This window comes from Neofelis nebulosa, chromosome 13 (assembly GCF_028018385.1).
Source record: "Neofelis nebulosa isolate mNeoNeb1 chromosome 13, mNeoNeb1.pri, whole genome shotgun sequence".
NCBI lineage: Eukaryota > Metazoa > Chordata > Mammalia > Carnivora > Felidae > Neofelis > Neofelis nebulosa.
The window spans coordinates 33,690,677-33,712,281 of NC_080794.1; the positions used below are offsets into that span (position 1 = coordinate 33,690,677).

Here is a 21,605-nt window from a genome sequence, read left to right on the forward strand (position 1 = left end):
CTTTAATCAGTTGTGTTTATTGTTGTATGTGGTACGAGAAAGTGGTGGAGTTTCATTCTTTTGCATGTAGCTGTCTTGTTTTCTTAACACCATTGATTGGCTAAACTTTTTCCCCATTGCATATTCTTGCCTTCTTTGTTATACATTAATTGGCCATTTAAGTCTGAGTTGATTTCTGGGCTCTCTATTCATAGATTTGTGTGTCTTATTTTTGTGGAAATACCATACTCTTCTGATTACTATAGCTCTGTAGTATACTTTGAAATCAGGGAGCATGATCCCCCTTCCAGTTTTTGTTCTTTCTTGAGATTGCTTTAGCTATTCAGGGTCTTTGTGGTTCCACACACATTTTACGATTATTTGTTCCAGTTCTGTGAAAAAGTGCTATTGGTATTTTGATAGGGATTGTATTGAATCTGTAGATTCTTATTGATAATATGGACATTTTAACAATATTAATTCCAATCCATTAACGTAGGAGGTCTTTAAATTTGTCTTCAGTTTCTTTTCATCAGTGTCTTCCAGTTTTCAGAGTACAGGTCTTTCACCTCCTTGGTTGAACTTATTTCTTAGTCGTTTAGTCTTTGACGCAGTTGTAAATGGGATTACTTAATTTCCCTTTCTGTTACTTCATTGTTAGCAAATAGTGTATAGAAATACCCTGTTTTGACTCATGGGAACTCTTTACCAAGTAGTAGGGTGAAACATCCTAATTTAATAAATGTAAATATATATATATATATATATACACACACACACACACACACACTTAGATGTAACAATCTTGTACAACTTAAAACATTAAGTCCCATGGGATAAACTGACATTTTAGGCCAATGTATTGTGAGTTATAATCATTTACCATAAGTGAATTTTAGTTCAGTTGAATAGTAAGCCTTTGTGCCTTTTCCATACCAGGCACACTGTAGTAAGTTCTGAATATACAGTGATCAATGTATTGATGTTTGTGTATAATTATAAAAAAAAGCTGATTAAACAAAAGTAGGTGATATTAGGAAACAATAGATGCTACTTGGAAGGGATTAGGTTATAGAAGGCTTTGTAAAAAACCTAATTTCTGACTTTGGTCTTGAATGGTATGTGGAGAGTTAAAAGTAAAGGACATATGCCAAGAGAAATTAGAAAAAGCATACAAGAATGCTTGTATTTACAAATGTGGCAAGAATCAGAAGTAGAAAAATTGTTCTGTTTACTCAGGTAAATACTGGTATCATATACAAAGTCTGCTTATGTACTGGAAGACTTTTGCACTGGAGATTTTGAGTATTTTTTTTTTTTTTTTTTTTTTTTGAGAGCATGCACGAGACTGGGAGGAGGAGAGACTCCCAAGCAGGCTCCACACTGTCAGCTCAGAGTTCTACACGGGGCTCGATCTCATGAACCCATCAGATCTGACCTGAGCCAAAATCAAGAGTTGGACACTTAATGTACTGAGCCACCCAGGCACCCCTTCTTTGAGTATCTTTTTGACAGATGGGTCAAATACAGAAAACTCTCTGCCCCAGGAAACAAAAATTAAACCTGGAGCAGTCTCTAGATTTTTCCCTACCAATTTAGGCCTTAAAAGGTACAGGCTTTGGTATCAGACCCAGTTGTCTCAGATTCACTGTGGGCAAAGTTATTTAACCTGTTTTTTTTTCATTTGTAAAATAGGAATAAAATAGCATACACGTTAACATTGTGAGGATTAAAAAAGATAACTGGTGTAGAGTGCAGCTGTTAAATTGCAGCTGTTAAAAAACAAATGACCACGCTAGTCTTTTTTTTTTTTTTAATTTATTTTATTTTGAGAGAGACAGCAAGCGGAGGAGGGGCAGAGGAAGAGGGAGGGAGAGAATCCCAAGCAGGCTCCGTGCTATCAGTGCAGAGCCCTATGCAGGGCTGGAGCTCATGAGATCATGACCTGAGCCAAAACCAAGAGTTGGGCTCCCATACCACACTAGAGTTAATTTATTTTTGTTTACCATGATTTCTGTTGGTGAGGTCAGATTGAAAAGGAGAAAGGAGGAGCATGTATGAAGCAAACTGAGTCTGTCTTGATGGTTCCCAAGAATAAGAAAAACAGGTATAGGATTCTTGGGTTCAGAAATAATAGATTATTCTGTTCATCTTGGGGGATAGAGCAGAATGAAACATTTTTAGAAGCATGGGCCAAAACTGTGCACAACCTCGGGACCCCTTAGAAGACATATTAAGTGCCAAATGGGCTTTTCTGTTAGCTAGAATAAAGGTACTCCCTCCTCCAATCATGGAAATTAATACTAGTGGCTTAGAAAACTGACAAATACTTTCTCCCAAAACAGAGGGAAATAATTGGTTTTCACACTGCCAATTTGTGATGTTAGTGGACTGTGAAGTCAGTTTTGTGGGTTCAGATCAGAATTTTTTTTTTTTTAATTTTTTTTCAACGTTTTTTATTTATTTTTGGGACAGAGAGAGACAGAGCATGAACAGGGGAGGGGCAGAGAGAGAGGGAGACACAGAATCGGAAACAGGCTCCAGGCTCCGAGCCATCAGCCCAGAGCCTGACGCGGGGCTCGAACTCACGGACCGCGAGATCGTGACCTGGCTGAAGTCGGACGCTTAACCAACTGCGCCACCCAGGCGCCCCTCAGATCAGAATTCTTATACACATACTAGGTTGTTTCAAAGTGAGAACTTGGGTCATGATGGGGTATAAAGTTTGAAAGCTGTTTTGAAGACAAACCTGGGTATGCTTGGCAGATGACATGTCACTTCAGCTATGTTAGTAGCCAGGTTTTTGTGAATTAGTCTGGGATGTGGTGCATTAAATAAATGACATTTATCATGTGTAGAAACAGACTTAAGTTCAAAGTTACTTGTGAATTTAGTGGTAGAAAACATTTCATCATTAATGTTTAAGGTTCCCACCAAGAGGTGCTCTTAACCTGGGATCTATAATAGGAAAAGGGAGGGAATTCTCCTTACCATCCCAGGTCACAGCTTATACTGTGAATGCAAATTTGGGAGGGAGTTGGAGAAGAAAGGTTAATGTCCAGTGCTAGATCAGCGTTTCTCATACTTTAATGTGTCTAGGACTCTGGTAAAAATAAATACTGGTTCAGTAGGTGAGTGGTGGGGCCTGAGAGTTGAACTTCTAATAAACTCTAAGGTGATGCCATTGCCTGCAGACTACGCTTTTGAATAGATGGTGAAGCTATTACTGAATTAAAACGTTTAATTTTAGGTTCATAATCTAAAGTTAAATGAAAATAATGCAAGTGCCTTGAAGGCATACATGCTTTAGAGAAGTTATATTCGGTGAACATGAATTGAGTAATGTAGGCTGGCCTGGATATTTAATATCATGAGATCTGTTCAAAGGAGTTTGATTAAGCTTTATTGAACATCGTCCTCTAAATTTATTCATACTCAGCTGATAGAGTTGTGAAAATCACTTAATTTTCTAGATAAGGAAATTGAGGCATAGGCACAGAACTGCCTGAGTTCACAAAAGTGGTGGGTGGCAGAACTAAGATTTGCAATTAAGACTGAGCTCTTAGCTTGTTTTTAAAGACCACTATTGTAGTAGCCTCTAGTAATGATACTCAGGTAAAGGCAGGGCTTGAACGTACAATCAGACCAAGTTAGTGTTAGAAAACTTGGAATCATTTATCATTTCTCTTTTATTACTATATTTCAGGTAATCAGTATCTGTTTTTACCACCAAATCGTTATATTTTCCATGGCGCTGAGGTATATTCAGACTCTGAAGATGACGTGTTATCCTCTAGTTCTTGTGGCAGTAACAGTGATAGTGGAACATGCCAGAGTCCAAGTTTAGAAGAACACTTGGAGGATGAAAGTGAGATTGAAGAATTTTACAACGGTTTGGAAGACGATGCTGATGTTAATGAGAGAGCTGGAGGAACTGGATTTGGAGTTGATGGAGGTGATCAAGAGGCAGTTAATGAAGCTATATCCATGAAACAGGAAGCAACAGACATTAACTATCCATCAAACAAATCATAATGTAATAGTTGTCCAGGTACAGGAATTGTTCCACCAGCATTAGGAACTTTAGCATGTCAAAAGGAATGTTTACTTGTGAATTCAACAGAGCAAGGAAACCAGAAAGGTGTAATATTTATAGACTGGTAAAATAAGATTTTTTCTTCATGGGTAATTTTTAACTTCTTATTTCTGTACTTGTACACGCAACACTAACTTTTTTTAAAAGAAGGGTACTAAGTATCTTTAATCACCTGTTGGTCAAGACTTTTCTTTTAAAAGTTCATTTGTATGATACATCCGTTATGTATATATAATTTTGTTCTTGCCTAGTGAGTTTCAACATTTTAAAGTTTTCAAAAAGCCATTGGAATGTTAAATTAATGTAAAGGGAACAGCTTATCTAGACCAAAGAATGGTATTTTCACACTTTTATTTGTAACATTGAATAGTCTGAACTCCTCAAATGTCTGTTCTGCTAAACTTTTGATTCTTTATTAGCACAATTACCTATTTTTAAACACTGGCATTTTCCAAAACTTGTGGCAGCTAACTTTTTAAAAATCTCATAACATGCAGTGTGTGTAGAAGGAAGTCAACAATATGTGGGAGAGCACTCAGTTGTCTTTGCTTTTTAAAGTAAGACTTGGTGCTAAGAATTTCAGGAATATTGTATTGTTGAAATGAAGATGGCTTTTGTACTTCCTGTGGACATGTAGTAATGTCTATATTGGCTCCTAAAACTAATCTGAAAAACAAATAAATGCTTTGGAAATGTTTCAATTGCTTTAGAGACAATAGTGCCTGCCTGGGTACCCTTAGTTTCAAGAATATTTGCCATTGTTGTTTAAATACATATCACTGTGGTAGAGCTTACATTGATTCTTTCCCACAAGTATTAAACTGCCAAGATGTGAATATGCAGAGCCCTTATGAATCTATAATAATGGTACTTCAACTGGGAAGAGTGTAATATTTTGGACTGCTGCTTTTCTTTTCCACTAATGAGGAGAGCAACAGGCCCCTGATTACAGTTCCAAAGTACTAAGATGTTAATTATAACTCAGCCAGTAAGTACATGTCTCCTGTTGGGAGGATTTGGTGTAATAGACACCAAACTGCTAGCCTAGTATTATGAAGATGAACATGATGTAACTTGTAATAGCAGAATAGTTAATGAAGTTAGTTCCTGTAACATCTTTATTTAAAAGCTTAGCCTGCCTTAAAACTAGAGATCAAACTTTTCTCAGCTGCAGAAGCTTCTAGCCTTTCAAAAAATTCATACTTTGTAAAATTGCACAGAGCAATTTATTTTCCAGACCTTCCCCCCCCCATTATTCCCAAATATAAAGTATTCCTATGTTGCTTTAGTATTTATTACAATTTTAAAAAAGGATTTGAAATATAGCTGTTCTTTAAGCATAAAATACCCAGCTAGGACCATTACTGCCAGAGAGAGAAATTTTATTGAATGGCCATTTCCCTACCTAAAAGATGTTTCAGTCTGAATTTATTTGGCTACACTAAAGAATGCAGTATATTTAGTTTTCCATTTGCATGATGTGTGTTTGTGCTATAGATGATATTTTAAATTGAAAAATTTGTTTTAAATTATTTTTACAGTGAAGACTGTTTTCAGCTCTTTTTATATTGTACATAGTCTTTTATGTAATCTACTGGCATATGTTTTGTAGACTGTTGAATGACTGGATATCTTCCTCCAACTTTTGAAATACAAAACCAGTGTTTTATACTTGTACACTGTTTTAAAGTCTATTAAAATTGTCATTTGACTTTTTCCTGTTAACTTACATTGTTCAAGATATAAAGTTTGAAAATCTTACGGAGTTTGTATAGTTTTGAGGGCCATGTTAAGATGCTTTCTTATTTCTTCATTCAACTTACAAGAGTCTAACCAGAACGATACTGAAGCAAACACTGGTAGTGCTGGTTGTAGCAGTTGGTGCATCACCACCAAAAGTTTCACAACTAATATTTCAATTCTAGGCCCAGTAGCCTTTGTTAGGTCAAAGGTGGGAGAGAGGCAAGGCAGGGCCTAAGAAGAACTTGACCTATGATGAAAGACTTGACATAGGCTCAGGACTTTGGGATAGGGGGACAGCAGAGAATAGTGGAAATGTAGTGAACTCAAGAGTGTATGTGCTATAAAAGCCAGGTTTTCTGTGAAGCACAGGTAACACAAGTCTTAACATAGGAATGTGTGCACCAAAAATGACTGGAGACTAGTCCATTCAAGTTCTTGAGGGACAAAGTACTAGTCAAGCCAGGAACATGCCTCCTAGAAAAATGTGATGAGTAAAGTCTTGACAGGCAGTTTCCTCCTCTCAGGTCTCCTGCCTTCCTCACCAGCAAACTTTCAAAGTGAATTTTAAACTAGTACTCTTCCCTGGATATGTCCTGTTTGCACTAGAAAAATTACCTGTAAAATCTCCTCAGATGTTATAAAAATATGGAAACAGCAACTTGATTCTACATACGCACAAAATGGGAAGGTAGCTCAGACCTTAAAAGGTGGTTGTGTGGTCATTTCAAGTACTTAAGCTAAGTGCAAGCTAATTTTAAGCCTTGTATTCAATAGTCTCCTTGGTTAATGTGGTATATATTTCACTGGTTGTAATACCCTAATTGACACATGATGGTTTAATTAGCATTGTTCTTCATGGTATCCGAAATAATGGTGTGCCTTCAATCAATGGTGTTTTATATCATCCACCTACTAAGCATTATTCGGGAAGTTTTATTTGAAAGCAGTCTTTAAGACTTGTAACCAGAAGGGGAGTGTGTGTATGCACACCATAACCTTTCCTCTCCTCAGAAATGAACAAAGTCTAAATATTTAAGCTAGGATGCTAGCAGAAATAGGGAGAAATGGTCAAATGGCCTTTTAAGACACACACACGTAACCTAACCTGGGCATCAGCTCTTAGAACATTTAATTGGCATAAGGAGACCTGTGTGCATAGTGTTATTTTTAAAAAGTACCCCCAGGTAATTCAACAGTATAGCAAGGCTTGAGAAAGGACAAATAGGGAAGTCCCCTTTTGCATGTAACACTCCATTCCAGGGGGATGGCCTCACAGGGAAGCAGGTAGACTTCTATGAAACAAGCAGACTATTCTCAATTTCTCTGGAGAGAGAGTTCACCAATTAGCAAATACTGGCAAGGATAAGGAGCTAATGAAATAGGGTGAACTCCTTAGTAAAGGAAACTACCATCAGGAATATGGATGGCTAAAGCGCCCAAGAGGCTGGGCAGTTGGGAACTGGCTGAGAACAGGAACATCTGCCCTTGCGCTCAACTAGCCACACACACTTCAGGGGAAGACTGCTCTGTTACACTTTGAGGACTTTTTGTTAAACTAAATGCAGTAAAAACCAACTGTAAGAAAGCCCAAAAGTCTGTTAGTAGAAATTAACCCTAATGAGTGGTTTTTACGAGCGGACCCTAGGAGAGTGCCAGGACTTAACTGAAGTCTCCAATTTCAAAAACTGCATTCTGGTTTTATTTCATGCATTGTGTATCTCGGTTCTACTACCTCAGTCAGTCTGAACAATGGCGATTGGTTAAAATCACTATTGAATCCAGACAGGAGCTACAAACAATTGCTCTTACAAATAGATCTGTACGGAGGCCAAATATTTTCAAGTTTAGTCAACTCCATAATTATAATCCTTATAATTTAGTGAACTCAGTATTGGCCCACTTTCTAATCTACAAAGCTCATATTTTTTTAAAGGCAAATAGCAATTTGAAAATTTTTAAGTGGTACTTTAATTTTCTACCATTAATCTCCTTGCTGTTAATGCTATTTATGTCTGCAGCAACACAGGAAGGAAAAGAGTATCAGACTTACCCGAATTAAGCCTTGTACTGTTGTGCAGGTGCCTAGATGACAGCCAGGTCCTTGTTAAAATATTGTTCAATGAAATCCATCTGTATTAGTCCAAAGTGGCCACTATTTCACAGATCAGCTACATAGCATAAAGGTTACTGAAGAAAAAAAATCACCTGACACATTTAGGTGTGTTCAATGTGAACACTCACTACCCACAAGAAATGGATGCACATTGGGGGTGGCCGGGTGGCTCAGTTAAGCACCTGACTTCGGTTCATGTCATTATCTCATGGTTTGTGAGTTCAAGCCCCCCCATCAGGATCTCTGCCGAAACCACTTTGGATCCTCTGTCCCCCTGTAGCTCTGCCCCTGCCTGGCTCACATTCTGTCTCTCTCTCAAAATAAATAAGAAAAAATAGAAATGGATGCCCAGGGAAATGGAAGAGTTTTCACAGGGAAGAGTGCTACTTTGAGCTAAATTATCATGTATGAGAATGCTGTTCAAGGGCTTCCATCTGTAAAAAGACACCTATGGCTCAACAGTAGACGTTTTTAAGTTAAACTGAAAAGTACAGGTCCACAATCCCTTCTCCAAAACCCTTGGACTCATTTGCATTTTGGAATTATGAATGTTAAAGAATTTTTTAAAGCACTCCACAGGGTCTGAGGCAGTACCTAAGATCAAACACATTAAAATCAAATCTATTAACATCACCATAGTAAAATATACAGTCTCATTTAATACCATAAATAATAGCCTCAACAATTCAAATCAAGTTTTGCTGCAAAATGAGATATGTAATTTTTTTTCAGAGTTGTTTTGGGTTTTGGAGTTACAGCTAAGAAAATTGGAGACCTCTGTGAAATAGACAATTTTGTATGGGTATGGTAACAATCCAAAATTTAAGACTCTTCCCTGAGACATTTTGAATGTTATGAGAACCACTGAAAGGTTAAATATTAAACCAATAAATCTTTATTACTTAAACAATTTTCACGGCATTTTTTAAAATAAATTTAAAAAATAAATATTTGCATTAGAGCAGAAAGTCACATGTGTTGTTGCATCAACTCACTGTTACAGTTAATCACAGGAGATAACTAAGCATCAGCACCATAAAACTGTGTTAAGATCTGCTTCTAAAAATTCAAGGAGAGTTCTAAAGCACTGAAAATTCTGACTAAATACCAACCTGTAGCATCAAAAGTTCTGCAAGCTATAAGCCGGTGGTTGGTTCTCAAAGTAGCCAGGTTCTATTCCTGGCAACTGCAGGACAAAGTTCCTCCAATACTAAATATTTATTAAACTTCCTGATTAAGCTGCCCTTTATCAGTAGCATCTCCAGATTCACAAAAGGAAAGAACTACAAGTTATTTAGATAACTCCTATCTGTAATTTAGTTTTGCACAAGGACATTTATTCTAGTTAAAAAGCAAAGATTGTGTTTCATCATGCTAATTTTTTGCTTTTATAGATTATCAGAATAAGATTTAATCATAATTGTTAATCCTTTTAAAAGTCAGCTCAGTTCAATTACAACCATAGAAACTGTACTGGTATCAGAACATAACTATTTTATTACAAAACTTAACATTATTTACAAAATGAAAAAATAATTGAATGACTATTGCAGGCCAAAGGTAAAGGTTTTTCACTCAGTGATTGAAGAAAAATTAAGCAACATACCCATGCACTCACACACCAGATCATTTGTGAAATATGCAAACCCTTAAAATTCATGTTAGTAAAACTTTGATGTATTCACAATACTTGTATGTTTATTGGAAGATGGCAAAAAAAAATCCATGGTTCTGTACAATAAGCTTAATATTAACAGTTTGTTCATATTCCTTTTAATATTTTTTTGGCTTTCATGAATACTCATAGCACTGAACATTTTGCAAGAATTATAATAGTACCTCTTGTCACCTTGTTGAACTCATCACCACAAGAAAAACACAAATAGTTTAATGCTTTTGCAATAAACTGATCAGTTCTATTTCCAAAGTTATATTAAACTGAAGCCTTCATTATGATCAATTGCTTGAATCAGTTTAGAGCGTAGAGTTTCCTTTTCTGTATATTTTGGAAGATCCAGAAGATTAAAACAGGTATGGGAAACTGGGAGATATTCCTCACCACCTCCTGTTGACTGGATGACTAGTTTTAGACTCTTCATACCAAGAATAGGAATGCGATCACTACCTGTCAAAAATACTACCAAGAAAAAAATCATTCAGCCAACCACTTTTATCAAAACTATAATATAGAGTACTAAGTTATTTGGTACAGTCACCACGGCAAACCTTTACATTAATTAACATTTGCTCTAATGTAGAAGCCTATCTCCAGAATTTATGATAGCATGATTTTTGAGACCTACGTATTACATATCCATACAATATTTTTTCTTTAAAAATGTAATCTTGGGGCACCTGGGTGGTGCAGTTAAGCATCTGACTTTGGCTCAGATCATGATCTCACGGTTCATCACTTTGAACCCCACGTCAGGTTCTCCGCTGTCAGTGCAGAGCCTGCTTTGGATCCTCTATCCACCCCCCCCTCTCTGCCCCATCCCCGCTTGTGCATGCTCTCAAAAATAAATATTTTAAGAAAGAGTGTAATCTTGGGGCACCCTGGGTGGCTCAGTTGGTTAAGCATCCTACTCTCGGTTTTGGCTCAGGTCAGGATCTCACGGTTTGTGAGTTCAAGCCCTGCATCATGCTCAGAGAGGAGCCTGCTTGGGATTCTCTCTCTCCCCCTCACTCTTTGTTCCTCCCCAACTTGTGTTCTCTCTAAATAAATAAACTTGAAACTCAAGTCACTTGAGAACAGCCTGTCATCCTTAAAATATACAAAATAATTTTACCAAGATTCTCATTACAACTATCAAAAAAGAGATTGACAAAATATTCCTGGCAATAGCAGGAGTATCAAAGGGAATACAAATTTCAATTAGAATAGAAATTTAACACATGTAAAATAAACAGAGCTTAGGTATTAAAAAGTACTACATCCTGGCAAAGTTCTATTTTCTACAGAATTCCCAAAGTTTTGACGCGTAAGCAAAAAAAAAGACTGAATGAAAAAAAAAAAAAAGCTATCCTCTAGAAACCTTTTAGAAATTCTAAAAGGAATTACAGCCCCAGTTTACTGTAATTATTTATAGTTTTTCATTTGAAAGAACTAATTCTATTTTGGAGGCAAACTGAATGTAGCTTTCAAAATAAGAAAAGACATGTAATGAAGAATGCAGGTCAAAAATTTACTCTAATTGAAAATTAAAAGCAGTACCCTGCAATACTACTAAAAGGAAAAACTTTATCCAACAAAGTCAATCAGTTAATCTATGAAAATGTTTGTGAATTCTATTTCCTATAAAACATAGGACTAGTTAGAAATACTTACACAGAAATTGTTTTTTCTTTTCCAACGGCAATTCATGAAATACTTCCCAAAATATTTTTATCGTTGGATGTTCTGCCCAATACTCCCCTTTGTATTCTGTATTCTAAAAACAACATAATCCTTCATTAATATTAAAGGATGTTAGTTTTGTCTTGAATCTAACAGACTGGCCTTCTTATTAGCACAAAAGCTAACACTGTCCAGGATTTTGAAACTCATGCAATTCAGCTGATTACCTACTATTTCCCAGGCATTTTGCAATTTGGAACTGTTAGTTCTAGGGAAAGGCAAGAAAATGTTCCAATCAGCAGAAATGTCTCCCCACCACTTCAAAGAATACAACAGGGTTGTATTATCTTCAAAAGTAAATATCTAAAGGATAAACTAGAATTACTAAAATGTTAATGCATTAAAGTTCAACAAAGAATTAGTTATCTGTGATAATTATAAAATTCTCTTCCTATATTCATGAACAGAAATCACTTACTTTACATTCTATCTTTACTTAAAAAAAAAAAAAAGTACTAAGGACAATAATTTTCTGTGGTAGTCAGTTTCCACGATGGCTCCCAATGATCTCTGTGCCTCCTGTTCTTCATGCGCTTGTGCAGTCCCCTCTCACAGTGTATGGGCCTGACTGTATAATCATTAGGATACTGCAGGTATGAGATATACATGCCTTCTGAGGCTGGATCATAAACTCTGTGGCTGCAATCTCTTTTTGATCATTCACTGTGGGGAGAGCCAGGTGTCATGAGGATACTCAAAGAGCACCATGGAATGGTCTTCATGGTGAGACACTAGGCTTTTAGCCAATGGTCTTATGAGTGCACCATCTTGGAAGGGAATCTATCCTTAATCAAGCCTTCAGATGACTAAAGCACCAATCAGTATCTTAACTGCATGAAAACCTCATGAGAGATGCCTAAGCTAAAACTACCCAGTTAAAGCCACTCTGAATTCCTGACCCACTGAAAATATGTGAGAAAATAAATGTTCACTGTTACTTTTACGCCACTGAATTTTGGGGTCATTTGTACCAACAGAGCTAATACACTTCTCCTTAAAAAAAAAATACTAGCACTGGAAACTCTGGGTGGCTTAAAGGACTGAGTGTCTGACTCTTGATTTAGACTCAGGTCATGATCTCACAGTTCATGGGATCAAGCCCTTCATCAGGCTCTGCACTGACAAAGCAGAGCCTGCTTGGGACTCTCTCTTTTTCCCTCTCCCTCTGCCCCTCCCCTGCTAGTGTTTTCTCTCTCTCTTTCACTCTCTCTCTCAAAAAAAAAAAAAAAAAAAAAAAAAAAAAAAAAAAAAAAAAAAAAAAAATACTAGCACTAACAGAAAAGGGGGTAGGGAGGGGAGAGGGAATATTACACTGTAAAGTGTTCTTTAAAATTCAGCCACAATTGGCCTTAACTTTTAGTTCTTAACAAGAATCTTCCAGCATCAGGGCCTTTTAGTTTTTAACAAGAATCTTCCAGCATCAGGGCCTTTGGACACACTGTTCCCTCAGCCTAGACCACTTAGACACATCCTCCTTTTTTTATTTGTTCATCAGGCTAATTTCTATTTATCCTTTAGGACTCAGATTAAATGTCACCAAATTCACTCAGTGATTCATTCAACATATAGAGAGAGTTTCAGTCAAAATTTGGAGTCTTGGGGAAACTGCAGTGAACCAAGTCCTTACTTACCTTGTAGAGTACCTTACTACCATCTACTGAGATGCTTTCCCAGATTTGTACAGCCTAGGTTAAGTTCCTCTTTATATACCATTCACTGAACTCTCTTCCTTAGTATTCAACAAAGTTAATGTCCACTTTCCTTATTATAGGGCAAAGACCATGTCTCAACCTTATTTACTGATATCTCCCTAATCTCTTGCATAGTATTAGGTATCCATAGGGGCTCAACAAGTATTTACTAATGGTCTTAAATTTTGGGCTCTATTTGTAGCCATGGTTATCTCAATGACTGAACTCTTGAAATCTACACAATACTTTCTATTTACTTATAAACAGGTCTGGAAAAAATGGCTGAAATTCTAGCAATCAATTAATGGATTGAGTATGAATTATAGACTATGAGCATGTTAGTGGGGAATGAAAGGAACATGGTTAAAGTTTTTTATCTTTCTTTTTAATTAAAAAACCTCTAAATGGTTCTGGGGAGTGTGTACACAGTCCTGATGAAGAAAGAGCATTTAAAGTCACAAATCCTAGTCACTGAAATTATAATGAATCAGGTATACAATGGAAGAAACCAAGCATATTAAGTACACTAAAATATACTAAAAAAAAAAAAAAGCCATCTTACTAAATGATTATTTCTATCAATTATATCTTCAGACATGGTTTTAAGTATTTACTGACTGCTCTTCTAGGCTCTGGGAATATAGCAGTGAAGACAGAAACAAAAACCCTGCTTCATGGTGCTTACATTGTTGTGGGGGAAAACAGCAACAGACAGTAAAGACCATTAAGTAAAATTTATATTGTCAAATTCAAAGAGAAAATAAAGCAGGGAAGGGTGACAGGGTGTGGGAGTGGGGGTGTGTGTGCACATATCCAATTTTAGGTAAGTTAGCCAGTAAAAGTCTCTGAGAAGGTATAAAGACATAAAGGAAGTAAGAGCAAGAAGCATTTGGAATGATATAGGTGAAAAAGAGTTCCAGGCACAGGGAATAGCTAAATAGAAAGCCCTCAAGACTGGTTCAGCAAAGAGGCCATAAAGACTGAAGCAATGTGAGTGAGAGGAAGAACCATAGGAGATGGGAAAAAAGGACAAACTGTGTGGGATGCTAAGTGTGACTGGAGGCCATTACATCATTTTTATTTTAGGATGACTGGAGGTGGAGTCCATTTCTACTGGGGTCTCCTTAAAATCCGTACAGCTTTCTTCTCTTTAGCAGATCAATTTACCCCAAAAAATAAATTTTTAATCTCTTTCCTGGAGAATATAAACTTGCCTACCAACTTTCCTCAGTGCCACCTGGTTTCCCAGATTCTGTGGTCTTCTCTAGACTTGTCTCCTGGGTAGGACAGAGAAGCTGAGGGGTCTACAATTCTTTAACTTAGCTTTGAAGTACTCTATTGCTTTTAGCCTAACCACACAATCTGCCACTACAGCAAGACCATGTACCAATTCCTGAGCCTTTTAAAATTTCTATGGTGTGAAATGAGTTGTCTCTTAAAACCTCTGTCCCTCAGGAGGCTTACAATTCAAATTTCTTTGCTCTAGTCACTCATCAACTCATCCACATATTTTCCATCTTCCAAAATTATTTTGTCTTGTTCATGGTACTTTTATATTTTTTTCTGTCTGTGTATTCCTATTTTTATTCCTTTATTATTATTCTAGTGAGATTTTGGAAAGGAGCAAACGTGTTTACTGTAGTATGTTCAACCAGAAGTCCTAATTATTCTTTAAATTAAAAAATTTATTCCCTAAATTAATACACAGTAAAATTGACTTTTTTCCAGTGTGGGTATAGTTCTATGGATAGACTTGTGTACCTACTGCCACAATCAGGATACTGAACACTTCCGTCACCCCAAGAACTCTCCTGCGCTACTCTCTACAGTCATATATCCAGTTCACCATAGTTTTGCCTTTTCAAAAATGTCACATGCATGGAATCATATGGTATGTAATCCTTGAGACTGGCTTCTTCACTCTGCATAAGGATCTAAGAGTCATCCCAGTTGTTGCACGTTATCAGTAGTGCATCCCTTTTTATTGTTCAGTAGTACCCTACTGTATGGATGTACTCCAGGTTGCTTTATCCATTCACCCACTGAAGGACATCTGGGCTGTTTCTAGTTTTTGATATGTTTGCAGAGTTTTAAAAACATAATTAAAAAAAACTGTGGTCAAATACCTATAAGAAAGTTTACCATCTTAACCCATTTTAAGTGTACAGTTTGGTGGTACTAAGTTCATTCATACGGCTACCCAACCATTACCACCATGCATCTCCAGAACTGTTCATTTTGCTAAGCTGAAACTCTGTACTCATTAAACAATTACATCCCATACCCTCTTATTTACAGATTTTGTGTGAATGTAACTTAATACCTTAGGGTAGAACTGCTAGGTGATGTAGTAAGTGCATATTTAACCCTGCAAGAAAATGCCAAACTCTTTCCAAAGTAGCTATACAATCTGTATTCCTACCAGCAATGCATGAAAGTTACCAATGCTTTGTATCCTTGTTAGACTTGTTAGCTAACTTAATGGGTACACAGTATTAAACTATTAATGCAAAAAACTGTATCAGAGTTGGATTACAAAGACGGAAAATTTTATAGGTCAAACTTGAATATATCTTTCTCAAAGCTGATCTAACCTAGCACTTTTTATTCAATGTTTATCTGAAGAAATATCTGAGAATGATTGGTATAGAGAAAGAAAAGAAAAAAGTTGTTTAAAAATTCCCAATCTTCTCCCCAAAGATCCCTTTATTGGCTAACACTAATAATGGAGATCATAAATATTATTTATTCTCTGCTAAAAAAATTTAGCAGAGAGTAAGCAGAAAAAAAAAATAAACAAAGGTGTTAAGTAATGTGAATGTTTTTCATAATGGTTTTATGATTGGGCAGAATGAAAACTCAGTTTTAGCTGGGACTTCTATCTGACCTCTGTCATAAATGACATTTTTCCATAAGAAAACTACCAATACCACAAATACAAAAATGGTATCTAATTCGTATACAACTAAATTCATTCATTGTGGAATAGGAAGTATATAGTACTTTCCTATAAATATGACTAATAAATAGTGTAAAATGGAAAACAATAAACAAGAGGGCAATTTTTCTATCAATAAACCACATTTTCCTTTTGCCTTTCCATTGAGACAATTTCATTGATTTGTTTTCCCTTACCTTTTCCAGTTCCTTCCAATCATAATTTGTATTTCCAATAACCATTGCTTGTAGTTCATTTGGCTGGAAGAGCTGAAGGACCTTTCCTCCACAGACCTTGTGAAAGCCCGCATGAAAAGCATCAAACAAGGAAGCCACTGATTTATTGAATATGTAATCCACATAAGCATCAACAAACTCTTGCCTAGAAATGAAAAGGCACACATGACACAGAATATAAAAATATTTTTTTATGGAGAACAGATATGCAGTCTTATTAAAAGTTTGATCTCGTGTACTTTTTGCTACTTAGCTATAAAACTGAGAAAGTATGAGCAGGATTCTAAGTGGACAAAGCCTTTTTTTTTTTTTAATGTTTATTTTTGAGAGAGAGCAAGAGAGAGAGAGAGCGAGTGAGCGAGAGCATGAGCGGGGGAGGGGCAGAAAGCAAGAGGGAGACACAGAATCTGAAATCTGAAACAGATTCCAGGCTCGGAGCTGTCAGCATAGAGCCTGACACAGGGCTCAAACCCACGAACTACAAGATCATGACCTGAGCCGAAGTTGGACATTTAACCGACTGAGCCACCCAGGCACCCCTAAGTGGACAAAGTCTTTATAGAGAAATTTATTATTCTTTCTGTATAAAAATCCACTATTATCTAGGAGGCATGCAGACTTCATCTATCATTCATAGCCTAATTAGGTAGGCTATTCCAAGGTGAAATGATGTCATTTCCTAAAGGGACACAAATGTCTATCAAAATAATTTTTAAATATTCACAGATTATTGAGATTTATATGCACCACTTCAAATGCATCCCTAAAAAGAGTCATCTGTTAAAAATACCAGGTGATGAAAAAATGAGAGCTTTGGGATACAGACTATTTGACAGACAACAGTCTACCTATTTTTCGTTGGGTTTCAAGGAATCTGAAAACACATTTTTATTTTTTTTTAAGTAGGCTCTATACCCAATGTGGGGCTTCAACTCACGACTTTAAGATTAAGAGTCACATGGTCTACTGATGAAGCCAGCTAGGCACCCCAACAAAATTTATTTTAAAAACTAAGTATCTCAGGGACTCCTGGTGGTTCAGTCAGTTAAGTGAGTGACTCTTGATTTTGGCTCGGGTCATGAGATCGGCTCTGCACTGGGCATGGAGCTTGGTTAAGATCCTCTCTCCCTCTGCCTCTCCCCCTGCTCACTGCATGCTCTCTCTCTTAGAAATAAATGAATGAATAAATACCTCAAAGGGTTATTAAGCACTTCATTAAAAGATTACAAGTGCCATTTCTGTTCAGAAGTATGTGCATATACATATAAGTACACACACATATATATAACAAACACTTCTGATGTCTTTTCCTGCCTGTTATGATACTAAAGTAAACTATAAACAAACAAAAGTCCCTTTACCCAGGAATTAGCACTATAGTTTTATTCAATTTGTTCTGTTAGCCACAATTATTTTATGCAACTGTTATCTGGTCAAACAAATTATGAGAATGGGTACTAGGGGTATTTCAATATTTTATATTCCAGTCCTCCAAATTCAAAAGGATAATTCTGGGATACTGGCAAATTTAGTTATCTATAGATAATCTTCTTAGCAATTATAAAATAATTTCAAAGTGAATTTATAAACAGAAAAAAGAAGGTTACAGGGGTCAATATAAAATTGGGTGGGCCTAAGGAAAAATCAATAACATATGCTATTAGGTTCTGATGAAAAGAGGCAGATAATTTTGTAATGCATAATTTTATAATTCGTCTAATTAGAAAGTGAAATTTATCTGTATTAGAAATTTATCTGCTTTAAGCACAAAAGGCTAAATTGCTTTATGTGCTAATATTTTTATCTTCAACACTTTATCTAGCATTGGTAGTACAAAGATAAAAATTCTTTAAATTATTAACTAAATTAAAAAACTTAACATAATACTTTAATAGTAGGCTAAAAACCTTTCTAAATCACAGTTTTCAAAACCAAGATTTTTTTAAAGAAAGGATAATTAGAAAGACCTAAATATTTTCACATTATTTTAAAAACAGTTTATTTTTATCAAAGTAAGACATACACACAGTTTTAAATGTCAAATAGTAATAATCCTAACAGCCAACATTTACTGAGCACGTACATGTGCTAGGCACTATTTTAAGCATCTTAAAATTATTGCCTCATTTAATCCTCAAAATAACTCCAAGAAATAGGTACAATCTATCATCCCATTTTACAGAAAAGGAGACTGAGGCATGGAGACATTGACTAATTTACCTACAGTTACACAGTTACTAAGTAGCAGAACCAGAATTAGAACCATTTGAATAAAGCTCCTGGCAACAGCCAATAAGCTAGCTTTGTCTAAAGAATTGTAACACCATAGAAGAGAACAAAGCAGTTCTCTGTCTTGTTCCTTTCCATTAGAAATTCCTGATATCTGAAGGCAAATAAACTTAACTTTTCGCTATTACTTCTGATATTTACCTTCAAATTTCAACAACATAGTTATGTTATTCCTTAATTTTCAATTTTAAATATAATCTAATGAACTGAATACCTATTGTGGAAGGTGAGGATTTACCTTATTTTTAATTGCCCCTCTCTCACTTTGTTTCCCCTAAAGCTCCCATTATAACAATTTTTGGCTCACTGTTCACTGTTGACATTTTTATGATCATAAATATCGCTCACAATTAAGTTGGAATATTTTATTACCTGCCTTTCCTTAAAAAGAACTTTTGTTTGGGGCACCTGGGTGGCTCAGTCGGTTAAGCGTCCGACTTCGGCTCAGGTCATGATCTCATGGGTCCGTGGGTTCAAGCCCCGTGTCAGACTCTGTGCTGACAGCTTAGAACCTGGAGCCTGTTTTTGCTTCTGTGTCTCCCTCTCTCTCTCTCTGCTCTCTCCCTCTTGCCTCTGTTTCTCTCTCTCAAATATAAACAAACATTAAAAAATTTAAAAAAAAAACAACACAACTTTTGCTTCCCTTAATTTGCTACTTCATCCCTCACTTTAACAGAAATGTCAATCTCTTTAGATTCATTCAACTATGTAAGGGAGCAAAAGCTGCATTTTTCTCCTGGAGACAGCCCTCCTGGAGCCTCCATCTTCTTGATCTAACCCACATCGGCTGCTTTTTCCTAAACCTTCTGCACACTGCTGTTCCTGCAGAAGAAATCCTCTGCCTCTCTTCTAGATTGGATTGTATTTTTTTTTTTTTTTTTTTTTTGATCCCGTGTCTTTCTCTTTCTTGGTTTAATTCCTTGTTTTGGTAGAACACATCCTCCTGTAACTTCCTGAGAAAAATGCACTGGAAGTAGATTCTCTGAGACTCTGGATGCCTGGAGATGTTTTTATATACATGCACATACTTGACAGTTCTGATACAAAATTCTAAGTTAAAAAATCATCTTTCCCCAGAATTTTGATCTCCCAGCTTCAGTGTCATTCTTTAGAAAAGTTCGAGGTTATTCTGGTTCTTTTTTGTATATGGTCAGTATATTTTTTTTTCCTGGAAGGTTTTAGGAATCTTTATTCTCCTAGGATTTTGAAAATTCTCTTTTGCCTTAGTATGTCTTTTTTTTTTTTTTTTTTTTTTTTTTAACTTTCCATGCTTTCAATTTTTAAAGGCATGACTTTTAAGAAAGCATGCCATTCTGTTCTGGCAAGTTTTTTGGTACCATTTATTTGACAAATGTCTTTCAGTGATTTTTTTTTTTCAATTTTTAATTCAACTTTTTTGAATTTTAAGTCAGTAATTTTTAATCTATATCATTTTAAGAATACTGATTTCATTTTCTTTTGAAGTTTTCTTCTTCATCCTGCATTGCTTCTGTTTCCTTGGCATTCGACGGCTTTTGGTTTTTCCTTAAACGTCCATCGATCTTTGGCTATCTACTCATACTTAAAAGTGAGGCAGTTTACCCAAAGAATCCTCCAGCACACAGTGCCAAAGAGGGGGAACTGCAGACTCAATCTACTTGTTTTCAGTATGCCTCTTACCCTTGGTTGTGCCTAACTGTACTCAAATCTAAAGTATCCCTTTCCCCCAGCGCCTCCCCCGCCCTTCAAAATATCCAAAGTCCCTTTAGTTCAATCTCTCCAGAAGGTAAATTTCCAATCTTCTGCCTAGACCAGAAAGGGAAGTTGCCAGGCTATTGTAGTGCTAATGAAAATGGGTAAATGGGTTTTTAACTGCTTTTTATAACAGCAATCTTTCTATTTCCAGCATTCCCCTAAGCCCAATATACTTTCTAACATTTTTATTCTCAATGCCTGAGCCGCAGTTAAGCAATATAAAAATTGTCTGCCTTCTTGACTCCTTCCTATGTTGCAACTTTCTCTGGTTGACCAGTTAGTTAGTTACTCCTGTTCTCTAGCTTCCAAAAATGGGTTTCTGTTGTCTCCTCTCCCTTCTCTTTGTTTTGGTTATGATCTTTTATCTCTTTATTAATGTCTTAAAGAGATTTCAGGAACAAAAGGCAGTTACTTCCTTACTAACCATTCAAAAAGTAAGTTTTACCTGAGTAAAAACTTAAGACTGTGACAGGTTTCTATATACAGAAGAAAATGCCTACGGAAAGTTATTACTACCACTGATGCTGCTATAATTCACTTACCGATTTTGTTTGTTAACAGCTGTGTCTGCACCATTTAGAACCAGCTCTTTCACTTCTGTTGCACCAAAGTTTTCAACTGTGATCTATTAATTTAAATTTTTAAAAAAAGTCAATGTCAGACTCAAAACTTATTAGATTTTAATAACCTATTATTATAGTCTACCTTTCTCTCATTAAATATAAGAATAAAGCTGAGGTAAAATTCTGTGACTACCATAAGCTTATTTGTGAATTCTAAATAAAGCCACACTAGAAGTTTTCATCCTCTGTAGTAGTGTCAAATCCTACTGTGACTAACTACAAATTACCAAATGTTTGGTTAGTTAAGAACAGGAAATGGAGTATTTATTATGTGTAAGACTTTAGAACAATCACTACAGGAGTAAAATATCAGAAAGGATGTTTTCCTTGCACATATAACAGAATACAGGTGGTCCAGATGTATGCAGCCTAGACCTGCCATGCATTCTTCTCACTTGACAGCTCCTACTCTTATATTCCTGTCTTGTTTGCATTCTTGATCATACATGGTTTTTCCAGTATGCACGATTTGGTTTATAAAGATAGCTGGTTATTTTGAAACTTTTTATTTGCTTTACTAGTCTGCTAATTTTCCTATAAGTATTACCATTCCCACCTTTGTATCTTTTCTCCTTCTATTCCCTCTTTTTGGATTATCCTCTTCTATGAAAACATTTTTTTTTTTAGTACCTGCTATCTATAAAACATTACGGTGGGGTTGAGATGATAAGAGATGAATAAATCCCTGCTGTGGAATTTACTATCTAGTTAAGGAGGAGAAATGTGTTATATAAGCAACTTCTTAAAATAAATGCTGAATAGAGAC

The 21,605-nt window shown here is 36.0% G+C and overlaps 2 protein-coding genes across 20 annotated transcripts in view; one reads left to right on the forward strand and one right to left on the reverse strand.

Moving 5' to 3' along the window:
• Positions 1-5,836, forward strand: part of SIRT1 (sirtuin 1) — a 63,626-nt gene extending 57,790 nt beyond the window's left edge. For 5 of the 7 annotated variants that reach the window (XM_058696488.1, XM_058696489.1, XM_058696490.1 and 2 more), the window contains one exon: positions 3,686-5,836. In XM_058696488.1, the coding sequence (XP_058552471.1) occupies positions 3,686-4,014 (329 nt within the window). In that variant the 3' untranslated portion in view covers positions 4,015-5,836. The remainder of the gene's footprint in view (positions 1-3,685) is intronic. The other 2 variants (XM_058696493.1, XM_058696494.1) reach the window with 1 other exon arrangement.
• A 3,569-nt stretch (positions 5,837-9,405) lies between these two features.
• The window catches only part of HERC4 (HECT and RLD domain containing E3 ubiquitin protein ligase 4), a 135,181-nt gene continuing 122,981 nt past the window's right edge, over positions 9,406-21,605 (reverse strand). For all 13 annotated transcript variants that reach the window (XM_058696483.1, XM_058696480.1, XM_058696479.1 and 10 more), the window contains 4 exons: positions 20,759-20,841; positions 16,155-16,338; positions 11,260-11,362; positions 9,406-10,068 (listed from right to left, as the gene is read on the reverse strand). In XM_058696483.1, the coding sequence (XP_058552466.1) occupies positions 9,860-10,068; positions 11,260-11,362; positions 16,155-16,338; positions 20,759-20,841 (579 nt within the window). In that variant the 3' untranslated portion in view covers positions 9,406-9,859. The remainder of the gene's footprint in view (positions 10,069-11,259; positions 11,363-16,154; positions 16,339-20,758; positions 20,842-21,605) is intronic.